Genomic DNA, 22,185 nt, shown 5'->3' with positions numbered 1-22,185 from the left:
ATTGGCCTTTGGGCTTTAGTTAACAGAGCAGATGTGAAGCTGGTTCTAGCAGGTAGACTCTGGTAAAGAAGAAAGGAAGAAAGAAGGCTTTCGACCAAGAGAAGCAGGATTTGGAAAGGAAAGAGATCATTTGCTATAAAGAAACAAGCTGCTAAAGAAACTCCAGAAAAGGAACTCTGCATTTCATCTTGAATTTGTATGCCTCTGAAAGTCAATTCAATTTGGACAGCTTAATTCAAATTTCTGAAGATGAAAGACATGATTAAATCAGCAAGCAACATTTCCAAAAAATAAAAACTGAGGGTGAAATAAAAAAGACATTTTCACACAAAAACAGAGCTTTTTGTTCGTGTCCTAGAGATCTTGACAAAAGGAAATTCTAAAAGAGACTCCAAAGGTAGAAGGCAAGCAATCCCAGGTGGATCCGCAGGGCCTCTGTGGCCCGGCCGTCCTCCCCGACGGGTGCTTCTGCTGCGGTCCTCCTCGTTCACTGTGCTGCGAACCCACTGACCTTCTAGCTGTCCCTGTCTTAGGGTCTTCGACAGGCCGTTTCCTCTTCTGCGGCGCCTTCCCCTGCAGCTCACCCCTCCCACACCCTCTAGGTTAATAGTCAATCTAGAGTGTGCGTACCACGAGGGCTGTATCTGTTCTGATTATTAATGTGTCCCAAGCCCCTAGGACAGTGTTTGGCACACTGTAGAAAAACCAATAAATGACACGATAGTCAGAAACTTGAGTGAATTTCATAGACATAGTACTGAGTGAAGGAGCAAGAAACAAAAGAATGCATCTATTCATGTAAATTAAAAAAGGATAAGCCGACCTGTATTTTTTAAGGATATATACCGAGGTGGCAAAAATTGCAACCAAATAAAAGGAAATGATACCTTCGGTACTCAGGTTAATTCCAGGAGGAGAGAGAACCCCGTGGTTGGAGAGGGACAGACCAAACGGGGGCCTTTCTGTGCCAGGCTTTAGTTCTTGGGTAATCGTTAAAGAGGCGTTTGTCTTAATTATAATTAAACTGTGTAGTGTTAAATTTCATAATAACAAACTTAAAGCTCAATGAAGTTAATAAGCATATTAGACACAGCTGAAGAAGTAAGTGAACTGGAAGGTCAGTCAGAAAAAATTGGTCAGAGCAGCACAGAGACATAGAACATGGACTTGGAATACAGTAAAGAGAGGAATGAGAGATGGACCTGCGGGTAACAGGCAAGGAAACAATGGCTGCGGGTTTTCCAGAATGTACCAACGGTTTACCCCGTGGATTGGAGAAGCCAAATCTCAAGCAGGATTAACAACAGCGGTGGGGGCAGAACCCCAAAGACAACGAGATCTTAAAAGCAGCCGAAGGGTAACATTTAGACAAAAGTGACTTGGGATAGACGATTGGCTACAGACGCCGTGGTACACACAGACAATGGAATGTGACTCGGCCATAAGAAGAGATGAAATGCTGCCATTTGCGACATGGATGGGCCTCAAGATAATCATGCTAAGCGAAATGAGCCGTATAGAAAAGGTCGAAAATCACATATCACATACGTGGGATATAAACCTAAAAGCAACAAATCAACAGGACAAACAGAGACTCATGGACATGGACAATGGACTGGTGGTTACCAGAGGGGGGGGGGCAAAATAAATGCTAAAAGATACTATATATATATAGTATGAAAAAAAGAATAAACTGGCATTAAAAAAAAAAAAAAGTGACTTCCGAACAGTGACAGCAGAAGCCAGGAGGAAAGAGTGGATTAGTAGCTGTGAGGCACTGGAAGGAGATCACTGCTATCCTAGAACTGCGTGCCCAGAAAATGATCTTTCAGTATTTTCAATATTGAAATAAAGACATTCTGAAACTAGGTTACGGTCCAGGAGGAGGGGGCGATCCCAGATGGAGGGCTTGAGAGGATGCGAGGAGGAGTGAAGAGCCCGGACGGCGGTGGCGCGGCCTTGGGGACGCCGGTCCCCGCCGGCGGAGGAAGCACTGAGGGCTGCGGGCCACACCGGTGACTGTTCCAAACGGAGGATGTGATGAAAATGCCTGAGGGAGGTGATATTCAAATCGAGAGGAGGGACTGGAATTACACGGCCCAGAGTTGCTAGATTGTCCAGTAGGAAGATAAAAGTTTCAACTAACTTAGGCTTTGGAAAAGTATGCAGCCACGAACGAGGTTAAAAATGGAGCGAATGACTCCCAAACTGACAGAGGCAGACAAGCGGAATGATAAAAATGGGGTCGCCCCACAGGAAGGCCAGAAGGAGCAGAATGGGCAGGGCGGATAGAAATCCTAAATGTGTCAGTAGTTATCACAAATGTTCCACTTAAAAACCAAGACTAGATAACGAATAGGAAAATTGATTAAGAGAAAAACTGAATTACATGTTTATGGAATGGATAAATGTGATAGGACCTAAGAAGACGAAGCGTTCCAATAAGTACTAAGGGAAGCTGGGGTCACTAATGTGGGATGACAGACTGGTTCCGAAGCGGGCACGGAGGTGGGGTTTGGGGTGCAGGGTGCAGATTTGGGAAGACGCTGAGGGAAGCGGGTTGCCACGGGGCTGGGCAGAGGGGGGGTGGAGCCGCCGCGTGCGCCTGCAGGCTGACGACCTTGACCCTCTGGGGAGGCGGGTGAGATGGGGGGCGCGGGGCTCCCCTGGCCCAGATGCTGCCCCACTTCTCCAGCTGATGGCGGGGTGCACAGGCCTTTGCATGATTTTTATCCTTTAAATTTTAAACATGTGTCGCAAATTGTGTTTTCTATTTAATACACAATTAAAACAATATTAAAATAATACACTTAACAGAGAATCCGAAGACCAGATTCCTGGCAAGGCACCAACTTCACCTTGGGCGTGGCAGTTAGCCTCTCCGAGCCTCAGTTTCCTCCTCTGTAAAATGAAGTTCGGTCCTGTGTGAAACACCCCGGGCTTCCCTTCACCCCCGTGTGACATCTGGATGCTTTCTCACTGCCTACAGGCGTCAGCCTCCACTCGGGACTCACCCGTGTTCCTCCGGCTGCACGCGGGGCTCTGGGCACCCCGACCTCCCACAGTAGCACCCCTGGGGTGTGCCAGCTCCTGCCTGCTCTGGGCTTCATGCCGCTGCGAGGCCCCTCAGCTTTGCCTGGAGCGCTCTCCAAACGAACAGCCCCTGGCCCCTCAGCCTCTGTCCAGATGACCACTACCTGTCTCCAGCCTCTCCCCCACCCACCTTCGTTTTCTCAGGGCACCTGCTAGTACTTGGGCCCACATTTCTTGTTTGCTTATTTCCCGGCTGTCACTGTCACTAGCCTTAAGCCTTTTCAAGACTGGGAACAGTGTCCTGGGCATGGCTGTGGCCCGGGCCCGGGCGGAGCTGCCGGATGAGCGCTGTGCCCGAGGAGCAGACACCCTCCTCCCTCCCGGCAGGCTTGTTCCCAGGAGGGGCTCGGAGTGCTTTATGGGTGTGTGGATAATGCGAAGTCAGAAATAGTTAATAAAAAAGCCGGTGGGGCCAAGGAATGGTGTAATGGTATAGACACATGACGGCCATAAAGTCCTTTACAAGTGCCTGACAGTGTGCCTGAGTGGCCTGGGAGCCCGCAGAGGTCAGGACGAAGGGCGGCAGCAGAGTGGCGAGGGCCGGGCTCTGAAGCCAGACCGCTGGGGTCTGGGCTGGGCGCCTCCACTACCCCCGGGCCGGGGCGATGGTGGCCCCTAGCCCCCGGGGCGGTCGGAGCATCACCCGAGGTGCGGCCTGGCCATGGCCATGCTCAGAGCAGCGGCCCTCTTTACTCGGTCCCGCCCTACCCCAGGGGGAGGAAATACCCTATTTCATTTTTTCGGATGAGCAAGCTGGGCAGCTGGAAGCTAAGTAACTGGCCCAAGCTCGCGCTTCTGGCAGACAATAGTGCACAAGAAATACCTTGCATTTCAAGTACATGATTTCAGAATCTGTATAATCTTAATTGCTGCATGTCCTAATATAAACATTTTTTGGTTAAAACATTTTAACAAGAAGTTTTTATTTTTGTTATTAAGGGTCAGTGGAAATGAAACGAATCGCTGTCGGACGTTGAAAGAACTTGAAATCCAAATAGGAGAAAAGGTAACAGAGATCTTTAAAAAAACAAACAAGTTTCCCCCCTCCCCTCGTCAGAAGTAGCCGTGGGCAGAGGCAGGCGATGTGAAGTGGGCCGCGTCTCGTCGTCTGTTCTGTGTCAGAGTCGCCTGACTGAACAGTTCTCACCACAAGCCCGCGTGGGGCCCACCCGCAGATGGCTTGGACGCCTCAGGGGGCAGCTCCTGGTGACGCCAACAGAAGCCCTGGGATTTGAATTCCTTTTGTATTAATTGAGATCGCTATTAGTAGGGCTTATCTTTCTGTTTTTGTCTGAGACAGAAGCAAGGTTTTCTTTAGAAAGAGAAAACGACTGCTTTTCAGCAGTAAATGCCAGTCAAGCGCAGCACGGGCCAAACACCCAGGGAGACTCAGAGGGGTGGGTGCCGAGTGCGGAGTCACAGAGCGGTGAGGGCCACAGCGCGCGCTTCGGTAGGGAGCGTGCGGCTTTGTTCCCGTTCGCTGATGGCGGTCGCATGTCCCAGCACGCCGCTCCGGGGGGAGGACATGTTTATGGCATTCGGGGGTTGGAATCAGACCCCTTTTTAAAATGCATTTGAACCTGTCAGTTACATGAGCAGTTTGAGAATCATGGTTTAATTTATTTGATTCAATATGTTGGTTTGAAATGTGACAAATTTTCTTTCCTTTTTGAACTCTTCTGAGATTTTCATACATTTGGAAATCAAAAATAGCCAGAAATCCACAAAATGTTTGTCTGAATTTTCCTGGCTGACGCCATGAACACCAGAACGTCCGTCTTCGTGTGCTAATGTTTTAGCATTATGTGCTCCTAGCAATCTAGTATCACTGCGGTTTATGTCAGTGGGAACCTGGTATAATTATTTGCTTCTTCTATTGTGGTCCATTTGTTACTGTGTCAGAAATACGTAACAGGGGCTCTGGGCTGTACAGCTCGGAGCATCGGAGCATCGTGAGTCCTGTGCTAGGAAAATACTGAGGATTACATTGTAGGGAAGGAAACACAGAAGCCATGTTTCGAAGACCTGGTGTTACAGATGCTTCATCCATGTGTAAGACATGAGTCCGAAGTAGCGAGCAGCTCGGTTCTCAAGCTCGGTTCTTGAAAGATCTCTGACCGTTGTGCAGCGACTTGGGCATGTGGGTCAGGACCCTGCCATGAGATGGGTGGAAGGGAAAATCCCAGTCACAATATTTTCTCTAGCGACAAATGAGATGTGGAAATCCGGGGAAAATGAAGCATACCAAATGGGCGATGTTGGTCAAAAGACGGCGTGGCACAGATTTCAGCATTCTGACCAGGCCTCAGAGATGCGGCGCGTCAGTCTGTGGAGAGGGGGTCCCGGATTGAAGCGGAAGGGAAAGCAGACTATGGTGAACACACGGATAAAAATAACGTGAGGCGACAGGCAGCAGCCGTCGTGGCTGGTAACGGTATATTTCCAAGAAGCCAGATGAAAAAGAAGGCGCCAGTGGGCGGTTCTCCTTCCGCCAGTGTTCTGCGCCGTCTCATTTCCCACTCCTGCAAAGTCTTTATAGTTTCTACGAACAAGAATTAAGATATTCTTATATATGTATGACATACGTAACAGGATCGATAGTATCAATGGTATATGTCCTTGATTTGTCTCTTCACAATGTGTTAACCATGAAACTCTCCTGGACAAGTCAGCGGTTTATGAATCAACATAAATACCGTTACGAACTCGTAATGCAACATGACACTTAGCGTGGCGTGCAGGGCACACGCCAGGGCCGGGAATCCCGGAAAACGAGGCTCCGTCGAGGAAAGCTGAACGGAGCTCCACCAACAGCCCTCCTCTCCCTGAGCCCCTTTTACCCCAGCCCCAACCTCTTCTCCTGCCGCTGGGAGCAGCCCTCTCGCCGATGAAGAGTGAGGTTCAACCAACGCGGCTCCCGGTGAGGGCGCAGAGGTGACAGTGAAAGTCCGAGGAGCGGGGGACTAAGATGACCCGGCATCCCAGGGCAGCCCGGGCAGGCCGGTAAGGAGGGGCGAGACCGACCTTGGGACCCAGTCGGGTGTGGGTTTCTGCCTTGGGGCTCTGCCATTTACCAGCCAGGTGGCCTCGGGCAAGTCCTCGTCATTGCGTTTCCTCAGCTGTTGGTGGGGATGATGACCCAACTCGAAGGGCTGCCGTGTGCTTAAGAGCATCACAGAGCGCCTGGCCGCCAGCCGCTGTCCGATTCCTCCTGCGGCTTCCTTTCCGTGCAGGTAGGCACGCAGCCACGTCTGCCCCCTTCCTTCCCGCCCCAGGACGGGCCGGAGAAACCAGGTCTGCCCCTTGGCCGTTCGCAGGGTGCAGCAAGACCCTAGTCCTGCACGTGGTCCACGCGGAGCGCGGAGGCAGAATAGCTGGCGGTCATTGGCGGGGGGCCCTCAGACACACGCGGTCGTTGCGGGGTGGTCGCTGCGGTCTGGGGATGAAAGCATGCGAAGTGCTTTGTTTTAAGTGTAAGTCCACACGGCTTCCTAGAGCCCAGAATGCATGCAAGTGTCCCTGAGTTCCGGGAGCCAGACTTTGCTGGACGGACAGGTGTCCTCTCATTCCTAAAGCAACCAGTAACTCGCAGCTGGAGCCCCACACCGACCGGACCCCGGTGCTCGTTTTCCCTAACCGTTTCCTTCCGCAGTGAGCCGGGTCCGATCGCTGCTTCCTCAGCCTCTGCCTTCCTCACGGGCACTTAGACCTCCAACGTGCATTCGTGCTCGCGCTCATTACCCGATCGAGCCCTCCGGCTCTCCGAGTCTCCTTGTCTCCAGCAGTCAAGGGGAGACCAGACGGTCTCCAGGTCCTGTCTCTCCGTCTTTTGGTGTTTGCAATCCCGCCTCACATGCAGGGGCTGCTGTCTGATCCCATGGGGCCCTGTGTTTGCGGAAGAGGCAGCTCCGTAAGCCCGGGGGCGGGAGGCCTCAGGGCAGGCCTCAGGGCGTCGACCTCAGGCTCCCCAGGGTCCTGGCTCCCGGTGTGATCTGCACTCAGGCTCCGCTCGGCGGGCGCCCTGGGCCCTGCGCACACCTCACTTGCCCTCCCCCTCTCGGCCCCTCCTCCTCTGTGCCTTTGCCTGGGCATCTCCTTGACTGGTTCTCGGGTTCGCTGGTCCTCAAGCCCTTTGCTCGTGGTCTCCTAGGAGGCAGAGAGGTTTGGTGGGCGTCAGGCACACTGGCCTGAAATCCAGCCTCTGCGGCTTCCTACAGGTGGTCTTGGACAGGCGTCTCTCTCAGTGCCCTGCGCTTCCTTGTCTCTGAAGTGGAGACCACGGAAGTCGCCTATCAGGGTGGCTACAAGGCTGCATGAGAGTAACGTAAGTGAAGCCCTTGGCATACAACGATACTCAGTGCATGGCGGTCCCTTCCCTCACCAGTGAGGCTGTACCTCCTTGTCAGGCACGACCGAACCCCTTCCTGTGGTTGGCTGTACCTGCCACCAGCTGGCACCCCGTGAGCCACCAAGGCCTTCAGTCGTTGTACCTGATCGGCTGGAGGAGACGAGAGTGAGGGTGAAATTGAGCCAAAGCGAAGTATGCAACAGGCTTTATTGGGGTCCGTGGGCGAGGTTCTCTGGTCCCGAGGAAAGGGGCCAGAGAAGTCGCCCGTGTCTGGGGTATAGGCGCAGTTTTTAAAGGTTTCGGCCCAGGATGTCGGTGGGGTTACAGGGCGAGGACTTTCCCGTTTGGCTGGTCTCGCCGCCCGGGAAGCCTTTGCTGTAACTTTGGTCGTGGGCCATCAGCCATCTTAGGTATTGAGCTACCTTCCCGCTGGCGTAATGGCGCCCATGAGCAACCGAACAGTACCCTGTGAGAAACAGGAGAAACTTCTCGTCTCACCCAGGAAGGAGTCAGGAGGGCGAGCAGGCCCAGAGCCAACAAACTCAAGTGTCCTCTGGTCAGCACAGTAGGTCACTGGGTTCTGCCAGCTCTGGTCATAGTAATGGGGCCGAAGGGGCGCGCACCAGGAGCTGTCCTCGGTGCCCTCCTGTGTCACGTCATGCGGCTCCGGGGACGCCCACGAGGCAGGTGCCGCTGGCATTGCATGTCGGTGGAGGGGGTCTAGGACAGAGGCTCAGCAGTGCGGCGGAGGGCACATAGCCGCAACGCTGTCTTGGTGGCTCGGCTTCAGGGTCCTGGCCCTTAAGCCCTCGGCCGCCCTGCCTCTCGGAGGGCCTCTCAGGAAGGGCGCCCACACTTCCTTTGCGGTCAGCGCGGGTGACTCTGTTGTGTCTGTAAGGGGCCCGCTCCGTGACAGAGAAGGCTGTTCACCATCGCCCTTCGCTCCGGCCGGAGTCATCTTTCGGTCCAGGCAGCGCCTGCTCCAGAGGGACATTTGGGAGTTTTCTCTCCTCATCTCCGCCTGGCATCCTGCCCTCACGCTTCTTCCCAGCCCCTCCGTCTCCACACCCGCCGCCTGCCCCCAGGGCCCCAGCTCCAACCTGCAGCGGTGGCCGCATCCAGGCCTCAGGCTCAGGTCCTCACGTTCTGCCCAGATACAAAGGACTAAAGCAAAGCCTCAGTGCGTTGCCAGCTCACTAAATTTTGGTCTTTTTACGGTTTTACCTTTGCAACTCCGCACGCGAGGGTAAGGTGGAGGTGAAGGAGGGGGCCGGCAGAGGAAGCACGTCTCGTCTTGCCACCCGAGGTGGGGCGAACGCTCACTGTGCCCGTGTCCAGGGAGTCCAGAGACGCAGGAAGCCGTTCCGGCCCACGTAAGGACGCAGTGTAGGGACACAGCGAGCGTTCAGGAACGCTGAGCCCCCTCCCCTCCTTCTTAAGACAAGAATGCAGGGATGTAGGATACAGTTAAAGACACTGAAAAAAAGAAAAAAACATCCTAAGCCCCAGGCTGTTTGCTCTCCTGCCCGTCACCACTCTGTAAACCTGGGCGCCCGTGACGTCAGAGCATCTGGTCTACGCGGTCGGCCGTGATGAGTGTGTCTGTTGGACACCGAGTGACTGACACAAGGCTTATGGGACAACCCAGGCGCCTCGGAGATTGTAGATGTAGCCTTGGTCTTTCAAGAGTCTATTAGTAAATGATTAAAGGCACTAGCTGCTCACTTAGTCTGTAACATCCACAGAGAGGAGACACAGTGATGGGTAGATTAATTTTCTTATATAGGCAAATTTTCATCAAAAATGAAATTTAAAAAATGATGGCTTGAGGAATAAAGAAGCAGTTGCCAGAATCACAACCATCTCATAAACACACCTTCATGTTGTAACACCGCGTCAGCGTGAGCGAACGTGCTGGAATGCAGGCTGTTTGCCTAATGAGACGACTGTGTCAAACTCAAAATGAGGCCATTTACTACAACACACCAGCGTTCGGTTAATTGGCAGTACTCTCCTAGTCTCACTTTTATCAGGTCTACCTTGGTACTCTTGGTATTAATTGCCTATTATAGCAGGTATTTGAACACATCTTCTCTTTCATCTGAAGAAAATATTAGCATATCGCAGAGCTGTTGGGACAGATTGCATCTGAGGCACTTTTTCCTCCCCGCAGAAAAGCCTATCAATCATAACTGAATATAGTGATTAATAATGTCACAGCTCTTACGCTCGTGTCTGCGTGCGACTAAATGAAGAACAGCGCCTACATTTTGATCTAGAGAATTTCACATAACAAAATAATCAGTTGCCATTTAAAAAAAAATTATATTGAAAACACTTCTACCCCAGGACCTATTTTCGGTTGCTCTATTATTAATTTACTAAAGACTTTATTGGGAAACTAAAGCAAAGATTTTGTTATATGAGGATTTGTAATTATTTCAGACTAAGTTTATTTAAAAAATAATAATAGCATCTTACCGTATGTGGCAAATCAGTAGTGCAAACAAGATTGTGGGGGTAAATGTTTAACACGGCGGGGTGCAGGGGAAGCGGGCTGGAGCACGTGGGCTTCCCTAGCTCAGTGTGCCACACACACAGCCACGTGGCCCTGAGCTCTCGCTGCCTTTGCAGACTGGCCCCTCAGCGTGAAACGGGGGAACTTGCAGAGTGATCGCGGTGTCGAGAGAGTCTACGTGAGAATAACTGTGGGGCAACCTCGCCACAGTGCCGGGAGTGACTCGGATCGTCAGGAGTTTGCATTTCGAGGAGAGAGGCCGCATGGAGTCTCCTGCGGAAGGGCAGACGGTGGTGCGGTGGTGCGTGGCCGGTCATGGTGCGGTCATGGTGCGTGGCCGGTCGCGGTTCTGAGCTGCAGAGGGGCGGGGAGAGAGGGCGGTGCGTTGCCTCCGTCTGAGGCTCTGGCCGCATCGTTGTCCACAGGCAAATCAACTCTGACTCTCCTCCTCACCCCCACCCCCGAGAAGCTTTCTTCCCTTGATCCCCCTACTGCCCCCACTTTGGTAAGTGGCTTTACCCTTCACTGAGCTGTTCCAGCAGACGCCTAGGACCAGCCTTCATAGCCATGTCCCGGCCTGGCCCCTCTCCCACGTCCGGCCGCCAGCCAGTCCTGTCTGCTGTGTCTGGAGGTCCGTCCTGAGCCCACCCTCCTCTCTCCGTCCCACCCCCATCGCTGCCCCCGCCCTTTGCTCGGTCAACCCCCGGACTGCTTTTCCTGCTCCCCCTCGCTCCTTATGCTCTGTGTTGCATCCGCCACCCAGAATGAGCTGTTCCAGACATGAGTCAGGGCCCTCGAGACCCCCCTGGGAGGCCCGCGGCTTTCGGCTGCCTGGCTCACGGCGCTCGCTGCGAGGGATCCCTCCAGGGTGGTGTTTGAGTCACTGTCGACAACTGTGTTTTCCTCAACACTCAGAGCATCCTGGGAGCTTTGCTTGCTTGTTTGCGTGTTTACCGCTAGGATACGCGTCCCCTGGGAGCGGGCGCCTTCTCCTGCTCAGTGCCAGATAGGAGCCCAGCGGGTGGTTACTGGACGGAGAAACAAGCTTCTCAGGGGAAGTGTCCCATCACGGGGACAGCCAGGGAAGTGGCCTCTCAGGCCGGGGTTGGAGTGGGACTCGGCCTGGGTGGAGTGGGCAGAGGGTGAGATGCGGGGTAGCTTTTGGGGTCACGGTCTGGAAGCGGGGTCAGTGGGGAGATGTTGGGGCAGCAGGGAGACGAGCCTGTGACTGTCCCGAGCCCAGTTCTGTCTCTCAGGGCAGGGCGGGACAGACCACATTTGGAGGGGAGGCTGGAGGACAAGAGGGGTGTCTGTGACTTGGGGATTAGCCCTAAGGCACGCTGCAGGGTGGGCGGGGTCTCACTGAAGGCCTGACGAGGGGACTGTGGGCTGAGAAAGGGGGCCTCAGGCGGGTGCCAGCAGTGCAGTGGACACGTGTGGGAGAGCAGCTGGGGGCGGGGCCCCTGTGCTCGGACCGCGGGAGTGCCCCGTCGCCTGCCCTGGCCGAGCTCCTAGGAGGTGCCCGGCTCGCCCCCTCGGTGGGCAGCTCTGCCCCGTGAGCGAAGCCTGTGCTGTCCGGGGTGGAGCCCGTCCCACGAGCATGGGCTGCATTAGGAAAACGGGAGAGAGACAGGACCTGTTTCTTCATCTGACACCCTTGTAAGTCCCTTGGCATGTAGATTTGCGGCTCATTTTCATAGCTGTGTCAGAGGGTCCATGGGTAGCTAGAGTTTCTTACCTGAAGTCTTCGAGCCATGTCTTGCAGGTAGACGTTTCAAAAGTGAAAATCAAACGTGGGGAAGGCTCACACGGCCTGTGGCGCATACGTGTAGCAGCAAGTTTTTCTCTTCCCCTCGGCTGCAAGGAAGCCCGACGCTGGGTGTTCGGGTCTGTGCTCCGTCACAGCCGCCGTGACTTTTAGGTCGGCTTAGCTCTTTGTGAGGCAGCTCCCTGTTCTCTGCTTTCAAAGGTCTCACTTCGACGGCTCTTTATGTGAAAGCCTGTGCAAGGTTTGGTAAAGGCAGGGTTCGCTCGCGCGAGAAGCAGCCACCAGTCCTCGGCCCCTGGGGGGAGCACCAGCCCCCCAAGACAAAGAACCGCCCCGGGGGCGCGGGGGGGCGCCGTCTTTGTTAAAGGTGAGGGATGCGCGCCCGCCCGCTCCTCCCACACGTCCCCGCGCGGAAAGTGTGCATTTATGAGGCTGTGAATGCAGCCTAATTTTTTCCTATCTGGTTTGGCTCATCTCTACCAGCTGGTAAATAGGAAACGTTCACGGTAGGAAGCCAATACTCCGCAGAGTGTAAACAGATGGAGTCGATGTAAAGTGACGAGTTAGACTGAGCCGCTGAGAGTGTGGAGCCAGAACTCGGAGCAGAGCGGGCGCGCGCCGCGCCCCGTTCCAGGCCGTTGAGCCCTGAATAGCGCTTCGCGTCTGCACAGCTGTGTTGTTCCTTCTCTCTCCTCCTCGCTTTCTTCTGGGCCGATAATGACAATTTCAAAGAGAAACTTTAATTAAAGATTTTATACGAAATAGCCAAAAGTAGAATAATAAGGAAAATGAGCGTTGATGTGTTTATTGTCAGAGAACTCCTTTTTCATGGTTTCGTTAAAAAAAAAAAAAAAATTTACTCCTTAAATTTAAAATGGATTCAGTCGTGGTGACAGGAAGGTGCCAGACTGACAGCCGCGGGTGCCGAGCCCTTCCACTGCGCCGCAGAGCCAAGACCCAGGGGCCGCAGGCAGCCCCCTCCCCGTGGGGTCCGGTCCGGAGGCAGGCGGGTGGGGTGCGGCGCCGACCCCCTTCTGCCAGGAACCGGGCGAGAAAAAGGTGGTTCTGGGTGAGGAACTGAACGGGAAACAGCTAGACAGGAGCTAATAGGACGACAGTCGCGGAGGGTTTAAGTCACTGAGCACGAAGGAGCTGTGCCTTCCTCCGGGAAGGGCCACGGCAGGGCCAGGCCCGGAGGGCGACGGCTCGCGGCCCGCGTGGGGCGGGGCCGGGCCCCAGCGCCGCGGCGCGGGTCTGTCTCCCCTCAGAGCCTCTGAAGTCTGGGCGGTCGTATTTATTTGGGTTCATAGCTTTCCCCCCTGCAGCTCAACGTGCTATAAAAAGAATTTTAAACAAAGAACTATAGAGTAATAATAACATCCACTGTCAGCATTTATTGAAGCATCGGAACTCAGTGGGGTACGGACACAAAGCGGTTTGATTCTTCGCTTTGCACCAACCTCAGGCGGGCGCTAGCATATCTGCCTTCTTTGTCCCTTAAGGATACCTTAGGCTTTCTTGTCACCTTTAGTATCGACAAGGCCAGCGCAGGCTAGTTTTAAGCCTCGAGGTGAGAGCCAGCTCGGCGGGCTCCTCTGCCCCTCGTTCTGGCCCCAGGGACCTGCAGCTTGGGGGATGCTTCCTTCCTCCCAGTTTGCTGGGTCTGTGATGAGGGCTGAGGAAAGGGAGGGTCTCTCTCCCTCCGCGGCGTCCCCTGGGCCCATGGCAAGGCTGCTCGCCCACAGGGCGATTCATCTCCCATTCATCTCCATCTATCCATCCACCCACCCACCCATCATTTACCTTTTCCTCTGTCCATCCATACATCTATCCATCTATCTACCCATCATCTGTCTGTCTGTCCATCCATCCATCTATCTATCCATCCATCCATCTGTCCATCCATCTGTCCCTCCACCCCTCCATCATCCCTCTTCCACCCATCATACATCTGTTCCTCCACTCATCAGTCATTGATCTAGGCCCTGTTCTTGGCCCTGGACTCTCGCCCACTCAAGGCCTTCTGCCTTCTCAGAGCTTACGTTAGCTTAGGCTGGGCAGCAGGGCAGCGAAGGGGTCGAGGAGTTTGCCGGGGCGGGGGTCGCCGTGCTGGCTCAGCCACCTACTGTCCTCAGCCTTCGGTCACAGTCAGCACGCACTAAACATGTTCCCCGTGAGGCGCCTGCACACACGAGCTCATCCGCCTCACCCACACACCGCTGCGGCACCTCATGCACCCCACTTCACAGGCGAGGAAACTGAGTTGAGAGGAGTCAGGCTGCTGATCCCGGTCACCTGCCCAGTGGCGTGGAGCTGCGGTTCAGAGTCTCATTTCAGAGCCCATGGCTGGGCGTGCACTGTTCCGCCCCAGACTGCGGGGCCTGGCCGCCTGTGACGGGCTGGGACTGAGTCTGGCACAGGGGTAGGGAGGGTGGCCGGGCCGAGGGGACTTCGGGCGACTTCCGAAGAGGCCCGTTTCCTGGCGCCTGAGTCTTTAAAGTCGCACCTCGCTCTTCTTCCGGCTTTCTGAGTCCTTGTTGCCTCTGCGTGTGTGTGTGCGTGCGCGTGCATGTGTGTATAAAGTCCCCCACACTTACCACCCACTGACACACGCGTGGGGGTGCATGGGAGAGGGTGCAACAGGGGTCGTGGACTACTGCGGTAAAGGCGGTCAACATTTTTATCTTTGGGGGGCCGGGTGTTCTGCCCACGTGCTCAACTCTGCCCATGCGGGGAAGTAGTCAGAGGCAATATGTAAATAAATGATGTGAGTGGGCGCCAGTTACATTTACTTAGGATCCTGGAATTTGAAATTTGCATAACTTTCACATGTCACAAAATATCATTCTTTTGATTTTTCCAACCGTATAAAAATTCAAAAAACTAACGTTAGCTTGCAGGTATTTGAAACAGGCAGCAGGCGAGAGTCTGCCACCCCTGGAATGCGGGAAAGGAAGTCAGGCTCCCATAGGGGGCGAGCGGGGCCGGGACAGCGCCCTTTCTCAGGCCCGGGCTCTGGCAGTCACGGGGAGATGCATCTTCTTTTCTGAGAGGCGTGCTGGATTTGGAGGGAAGAAGCGAGAGGCAGTGGCCCGTCTCTGCCAAGTCGCACCGTTTTTCCCTCTCCCTGTGGATTCGGCTGGCTGCGTCCACTCCCACCTTAGAGCACCGGGGACCTGAAGGGTAGGGATGGAGCGCCTGGAGAGCACAGGCCGGACGGAGTCGGGAGGGAGCTGGGTACCAGGTCCAGGCAGAAATACACCAGGACGTCAGGACGGAAGGCAGGAGCCAGTGGTCAGACGGAAGTGGGCCGTGGGCCGGGGACAGCCGCAAGGGAAGGCAGCGGATCCTGCCCCTGAGGGGTCAGTGGCAGGCGCAGGCAGGGCGTCCGGGCAGCAGACGCAGCACTGCAGATACTGGTGGCTGTGCAGCTCTCCAGCCGTCCTAGGCCCCGCGAGGCAGCGGCAAACAAAACCAAGTCCTCCTCCCTGGAGTTTTCACTTCAGAGGAGGAAGAAAGACAACTAGCAGAGAAGGAAACGCGGCCCGTCCAGGTGTGAGCGAGTGAATGCAAAGGAGAGAAACGGAGGGAGTGGCGGGGGGGGGGGGGAGTGATTGCTTCAGCAGGGGCAGGTGGCGGGGGCGGGGCCGAGGCCGCTGGAGGGCGGGCGGGGCGGGCTGTCCAGCAGGAGGCCAGGCCTGCAGTCGTGCCCAGTGCGTGTGTGCTGTGTGTGAGGAGCAAAGAGCCCAGGCCCCGGAGCAGAGTGGGAGGCCAGAGCGGCGGGGTGGGTGAGGCGAGCTCGAGAAGGCTTGAGGGGCCGGTCGGACCCTCTAGGGCTTGGCAGGCTGGGCCAGGACTGTCCAGCCGACACGCGGGCCCTGCTGTGTTTGTGACCTGAAACGGCTCAGTACGGCTGGAGCCGGGGCCTGTGGGGGCGGGGGCTCATGGTCGCCAGAGTGGAGCTGGGGTGTGGGGGGGCAAACAGGAGGCTCAGAGGCACCTGGCTCCTCGTGCAGCCTGGTCCCAATTACACCAAAATGGCAGACGTCCAGCGGGCCTCGAAGGGAGGTGGATGTTCCGCACCCCCTCATCCTTCCCTCTTCCTCTCCCGCGCTCTCCGCCCTTCACAAGGCAGCAGGGAAGTGGGGCGCGGCACGTCGCTGTGACCCTGGCACGCCACGAGCCTCACACATCGCGGCCCTAACTTAATCGCCTCTGATGAACCTCACCACGGATCCTGCCACACTTCGGTCTGACACACGATCAGGAACTTGGAGACACACCTCTGGCGGGCGTGGGTTCTGTGCCAGCTGCCCTCCCCCCCGTGGTCCACGCTGGGGACCCACGTGGGCTGCTCCGGGTGTTACAGCGCACAGCGCCTCGTGCCCTTCCTTCCACCGGAGCAGTGGACCGGGACGCGGTGGCGGCCCGGGGCCGGGGCTCTGTTCTCTCAGAGCAGCGACGGAGCCGAGGCGGACACTCCGCCGGCCGGTGCCACGCCCGCTCTTCCTCGCTTGGCGTCCTCGGTTTCGGGTGCTAACGTGGTCTCAGCCGGTGCTCTCTGCTTGTGAGACGTGGGAGGCGTGCGCACAGCTCAGCACGGGCTGCGCACGCGGCCGACATGCAATTGCCATTTGTGCAGCTATGTTATTGTCATCCTTACTGCGTTCGGCATTGGCCCCGAGGAAGTATTCACAGGTGTGTAACCCGGCTCCCTCAGTGTGGGAGCCTCACTCTGCCAGCTGCCGTCTAGGCCCCAGGGGAAGTGGTGACCAGCATGCTGCTCCCAGGAAGCAGACTCGCCCCGGGGGACAGTCACTACAGACAAGCATTACATCCGTTTGTGCTTCGAAGTGGAATGAGGGTTGGGGGTGGGGCCCTAACGTCCAGGTGTAGTTGAAGGAGGCCTTTTCCGTTAGGCGACACTTGGGCCAAGACCTGGATGAAGTGGGGGAGGAGCCAGCAGCACTCTGGGGAAGAATGTTCCAGGCAGAAGGAACAGCATATGCGAAGGCCTTGGGGCAGGAGGCCGGGGCCCGAGGGGCGGCGGTCCAGGGCAGGCGAGGGCCTGGGCCAGGCAGCTGGGCAGGTGGTGCGGGGCTGCCGCCATGCGCCATCTGAGGGGCCCGCAGGTCACGGCGGGAGCTGGCCTGCACCTGGATGCGATGGCGCCTCTGGAGGGCTCTGGGCGGAGGGGGCCACGATCGGACGCCTTGGCCGCTGCATGGAGGAATAGCTGAGTTCACTGTGGGAACTGGAAGACCAGCTGGGAGGTCATTACATCGCCGTAGGGTGCAAGGTGGACGGAGCGGGACACGATGGCTTCCGCAGACACATGAAGGAGGCTGCGAGTCTCTCCCGCTGGACCGGGGGTGGGGCGTGAGGAGGGCCTGGCAGGGCGGGTCTGCCGTGTCCTGGGATGGGGGCTGGGGGCAGGTGGGGTTTGGTGAAGCTGGGGTGTCTGTGAGGCTCTCGAGGTTGATGTTGCTAGGCATTCTAACTAGGGCTCACAAGAGACGCTGGGGCTGGGGACAGACCTCCGAGAGCCACCAGCTGGTCGTTAAAGCCACAGGGCAAGCAGAGATGCCCGAGGACATGTCTGGGTGGGGGTGGGAGGAGCAGTGGCCGGTCCGTGGTCTTGAGTGGGGGCAGCCAGGCGAGTGCTCCATGGCCTGTCCTCTCCAGCCGGAACTCATTTCCCTCAGAATCTGGCTGCACTTGGACTTGGTCCAGGACAGGACGGGAGAACCAGACCGTCCAGGATCTGGCCCTCCTGGCCGCTCATCGCTCTTGACCTCACACCCCGCCATGGAGAAAGCCCTCCCGCGCTCCCGGCAGCCTGGGAGGTCACCCAGTGCCGGTGCAGTGAGCACCCAGCCACCCCTCCTAGCTCAGATGCCGCCTGCTGCAGGAAGCCCCCGGAGGGCTCTGGCTGCGTGCTCGTTGTCTCCTGTGAGGGCCCACAGCTCCCCGTTTGTCTGTCATTTGGCTCTTGTTCCCAGGGCCCATTCACCTCTTTGTCTTATCTCCTCTGCAAGGTGGCGTGGTTAAAGGATTGATCGGCATCTGCCAGGGCGACGTTGAGTGACTGGTGTAGTCTCTCTGAACCTCAGTTTTATCTAAAAGTGCGGCCGTGGTCGTGCTGCGCCCCCGTGGGCTGGGAGGGGTCAGCCACGTGGCTCCGTGCTCGGCACACGCGGCGTCCCAGTGGGCGCTTCTCTCCTCTCCGTGTACGTAGCCTACGGGCAAAGCACAGCCCCTGGCTCCCGGCTCCCTGCCCCTCTGTGCGGCCTGTGCCGATACTGGCCACGTTCGTGTGCCCAGTAGATACACTTGCTGAATTTGGGAAAGAGCTCTATGAAACTTCTCTGTAATATCTTTTAAAAATTCAGAGGAGTTGAAATATAGTTGTATTTTTCATTCAGCTCTTAGTTCCTAGTTTGCATATAGCCATGAAAAATAAAAATTGTACAAGTCCAGGTATGCCAGAACTGTAGTTTTTAAGTATCAATTAACAAAAAAGATTTTTCATGTGGCTTACAAGGGAACGAATTGTGTATGAGACTTATTGCTTTACATCAGGAAGGGTTTCTTAAAAACCTACTAAGAACGTTTACAGAGAAAATTGCCTTGAAAACATTCAATGAATGCAAAGTGTTCTCTTTTTTTCCCATAGACATGTCGTTTTGCAGTACTTACGACTGTTAGTCTTTGAAAGCATTTCATTTTATAAGAAGCATTTAAAAACTTTCACTTTTTGAAATTACCATTTTGGTTTTCAACACTGGATCTTTTGACTTTTCCTAAATCACTTTTATACACAGATTTTCAAAAACATTAAAACCATTATCAAAGCTCTTAAGCTCATGGACGTGAACAAGACCGGTGTGATCCAGCTGCACGATCTGAGGAGGGTTCTGGAGACCTTCTGTCTGAAGATGGAAGACGACGAATTCAAAAAGTAAGTGAGTGACCGGCCGGCGAGCGATCGCTCAGTGGAACTCGGACCCAGTTTCCAAACGGGGCATCGGGCGCATGCCTCCACGCACGACCCGCCCCCCTCCTGTGTCCACCGGGCTTTTAGGCTTTTAAAAGAGGCGCCCACCGTTTGGCCTTCCTCCCGCGTTCTCGCAGCGCGCGCCCCGGATTCTCAGAAAGAGAGCCAGCGCTTCCAGTCCCCGGAGCGCCCTGGGGTGCAAGCGTCATCTGGTCTGCAGACCGAGCGCGTCGCGATCATTCGAGCGATCCGTCACCAGTAGTCTCTCTCTTCCTGGCTGGCACCACCCCCTCCCCCCACCCCCCGTCCCGTGTGTTGCCAGCTCACAGCTGACGTTTACTCAAAGCCCGGGGTTCGGAGGAGAAGGGCACATTTCAGGGCTCGTTCGTCCATCGATGCTTGTTCCCTATTGCATCCTGGTGTGACAGCCGAAACTTAATTTTCCTCTGAGGACCGTTACCGCTGAGGTTGGGTGGGGGGCGGGCGTCACAGCAGGGGACGGAGAATAACCGAACATCCAGCGTGAAAGCCACTGCCACCTGCTCCTGGCCCGAGGGCAGCGTGCGGAAGCTGGCACGGGCATTTTTTTTGAGCCTCCAGTAAACTCCAGATCATGTAGAAGAAGCCGGATATTTCGGTGTCTGTAGCTGCTTGAGTTTTGTGTGCGAGCCACTCTCGGGTGGGTCCCCGTTGAGCTTGATGCTCACAGCACTTAACTGGGTGGCATTCCCCCTCCTCCTACCTTTCCCCCCTCTCTGAATATCTGCCAGGCCGCTGCGGAAAGTGCCGAGCCTGCAGCTGTAAATCGCTATTAAAATGTGTCGCTGTGGTTCCTGACATAAAGATGCTGCGGCTTCCACCGGGAATGGAAGAGATCGCTTCTGTGGCAGGAAGTCAAGAGGGCATGTGACCATGCCATGGGCCCTGCAGGGTCTGAAAAGCAAGAGACTTTGAAAAGAAAGCAGGAGACTTTTTAAAAAATGGATATTACCTAGTCTTTTGAATAATTTCTTCTTTTTTTCCTCTTTATAACCCACCTCAGAATATAAAAGCCATAATAGATGTTTTAATTTTTACATCTTTCCGGCTGGGAAAGTGTCCAGAATAAGATCCAAACAAAACAAATTAAATAATTTTGTGCACGCAATTATAGAACAGAAGCAACACTTTTAAAACAGGCAATCAAAAAACAAAACAGTGTTTTATTTGACAATAAACCTTGTGTTTGGCACCGCAGTCTCCAACCTAGTACATCTATAAAAAATGTTCCTGTCTGTTTCCCCATCTCATAAGTATTGAATAATAAAGAACTCCACAAATTTTTATTCGAGATTTTCTTAAGCCTCAAAAACAATACTGTTTCGTAAGACTTGAGAAACTTAATAGAATTGCTTTCCTTTAGAATGGAAATGCAAAAGATCAAAGTAGCCCATTTCTTCAATTGCTTTAATGTTTTTCTTAGTGAGGCTCAAGAATATACTCTTTCCTTGAGAAGCTGCTTCAGTATTAACTTTGCCTTTTTAGTTTTGAGCAGGAAACACAATGCATTTTTGAATCCCCTTTTTATTAAAAAAAATATATAACAGCTTTCTATTTAATATCAGCCTTCGGTGCTAGGTGTGTGTGTGTGGGGGGGAGGGGCCAGGGCTTCGAAGTCAGGCACGCTGGGGGTCAGGGCTGTGCCCGGCCTGGTTCTAGGGCCTTGGGAGGCTCCCCAGCCTCTCTGAGGCTCAGTTTTCTCTTAAAGAAGTGGAGACCGAGGAGCCCGCCTTGCAGGGCTGGTCTGAAGATTCCACGTAAGATACAAAGTATGCCCGCGATGCGCCAGGTGCATAGTAGGTGCTCAATTCACGGTTATGATATCATAACTGTGAAGATCCCGTCAGCGCCCTTTGCTCTTTGGTAAACAGCTTCGGTTAGGCTGCAGAACGTCATCCAGTCTACGGCAGCAGGATTTCATACTCAATCGGAGGATCCTGAGACCCACTGGGTTTTGTTTTTCCTTTCCCGACTCACACCCTCCATTGCCTGCAGGCCAAAGTGCTCAAACCCAGGTGAAACAATTGATGAGCAGCCTGAAAAACTCACTTGCTCCCTGGAGGTCAGCCCGCTGCCTGAACTGATGCGTGAAGCCCAGGCACAGGTCGAGCTGGTGACGATGAAGAGGTTCATGGGGCTGTTGGCGTCCTTCCCTTTGCCCCTGAAGCCATAGGCCTGGGTCTCTGCAGACGCGTGAGTTCCTCTGCCCAGAGCTCGGGTCCCCAGGAGCATGACTTTGGTCGTCGCGTCTCAGGAGTGGTTCTGTCTCCCAGGCCTGCATTCTTGTCAGAAAGCCTTGTGAGGCACTGCGTGCGTGGGCGCTACAGAGGCTTCGTGTTTGAAATTTCATCGATAGGAACACTAGCACGAATTCCGTCTGTCTGCGCCCAGTGGATACGTGGCAGCTGTTGAGAATGTGGGGGAGGAGGGGCCGGGCACTAGGCAAGGCCGGGATCCCCTCAGAAGCCAGTACCTGCACACCGGAAAGCTGGAGGCGAGATTGTCATCAGCATGCGACACTTTCCCGGAGGAGCAGCAGCGTAGCCAGCGCCTTCTCTAGGGCTGCACTCGAAAGGGAGAGCACTAGGTGCCGCGTCCGGGGTCCTGAGCTCACAGCCTTCTTTTCACAAGACAGACACTGTGGATGAAAGATGGAGCTATTTCAAGAGTTTCAGTGTTAACATCTGGCAGCTATCATATCTCAAGATAATTTTTCTTATTAGAACAATAGACAAGATTCACCAAAGTGGAAAAAGGTATGCACTGAAATGAATACATGACATTACTCTTTGTTAAATTTGGAAAACAAAAATAACAAATACTCTCAGTGATAATTACTAAATTTTTAGAAAGCAGCATGAAATTGGGTAATTATAGAAACCAACACATGTGGAGATAATGTAACCAAACATTTAAAAACTGTCAATTTTTTTTATAAATGTAATAATGCAGAAATCGTCTAGAAAATCATTTATCAAGTGGCAGATTTGAATAATTAGAAAAAAAATTCCAAACATCCTATTTATCTTAACTTAAAAAAAAAAAAAAAGGAGTATCTCAATATAGTCCAAGGAGAAACGATGCATATGCATAAAAAGTTTCTTTGTGCTTAACGGAAATCATAGAAAGTGCCAAGGCGGCCCCCTCCCCTGCCACCTGCCACACCTGACTGCTTTGAAGCAGCATGTCATCTTGGGCCTCATGGGCCAGGTTTTCCCTTCTGCCCAGCTCTAGGTTTCTGTGGTTATAGAAACTTCACGTTAACTGTCTCCTGGCGCAGATCCATCTCCCGCCCCCCAATTATTAAAGGAAAGCAGGACCTCCTTTTGCTCTGAGTGCAGAGATGGCTCCCGTGCAGCATAAGCCCTGGCCGCCCCCTGTGGCGCTGCAGGCCGAGACGTCCCCGTCCTCCGCAGCCACTG

The 22,185-nt window shown here is 54.5% G+C and overlaps 1 protein-coding gene and 1 long non-coding RNA gene across 9 annotated transcripts in view; one reads left to right on the top strand and one right to left on the bottom strand.

The window, feature by feature from the left end:
• Nucleotides 1-22,185, top strand: part of EFCAB6 (EF-hand calcium binding domain 6) — a 173,582-nt gene that overhangs the window by 28,992 nt on the left and 122,405 nt on the right. For 7 of the 8 annotated variants that reach the window (XM_016135757.2, XM_036237626.1, XM_036237627.1 and 4 more), the window contains 2 exons: nt 4,033-4,099; nt 18,552-18,688. In XM_016135757.2, the coding sequence (XP_015991243.2) occupies nt 4,033-4,099; nt 18,552-18,688 (204 nt within the window). Of the gene's footprint in view, nt 1-4,032; nt 4,100-10,222; nt 10,289-18,551; nt 18,689-22,185 lie in introns of those variants that run through there. The other variant, XM_036237631.1, reaches the window with a different exon arrangement.
• Nucleotides 7,631-10,657, bottom strand: LOC118613810. Its single transcript, XR_004955913.1, has 3 exons — nt 10,479-10,657; nt 9,923-10,313; nt 7,631-8,917 (listed from the first exon to the last, which is right to left on the bottom strand). It is a non-coding gene; the product is annotated as an uncharacterized LOC118613810 (long non-coding RNA).

This window comes from Rousettus aegyptiacus, unplaced genomic scaffold (assembly GCF_014176215.1).
Source record: "Rousettus aegyptiacus isolate mRouAeg1 unplaced genomic scaffold, mRouAeg1.p scaffold_m13_p_2, whole genome shotgun sequence".
NCBI classification, from domain to species: Eukaryota; Metazoa; Chordata; class Mammalia; order Chiroptera; family Pteropodidae; genus Rousettus; species Rousettus aegyptiacus.
The sequence above is the reverse complement of the archived record's forward strand: the minus strand, read 5'-3'. Positions and strand labels throughout refer to the sequence as shown.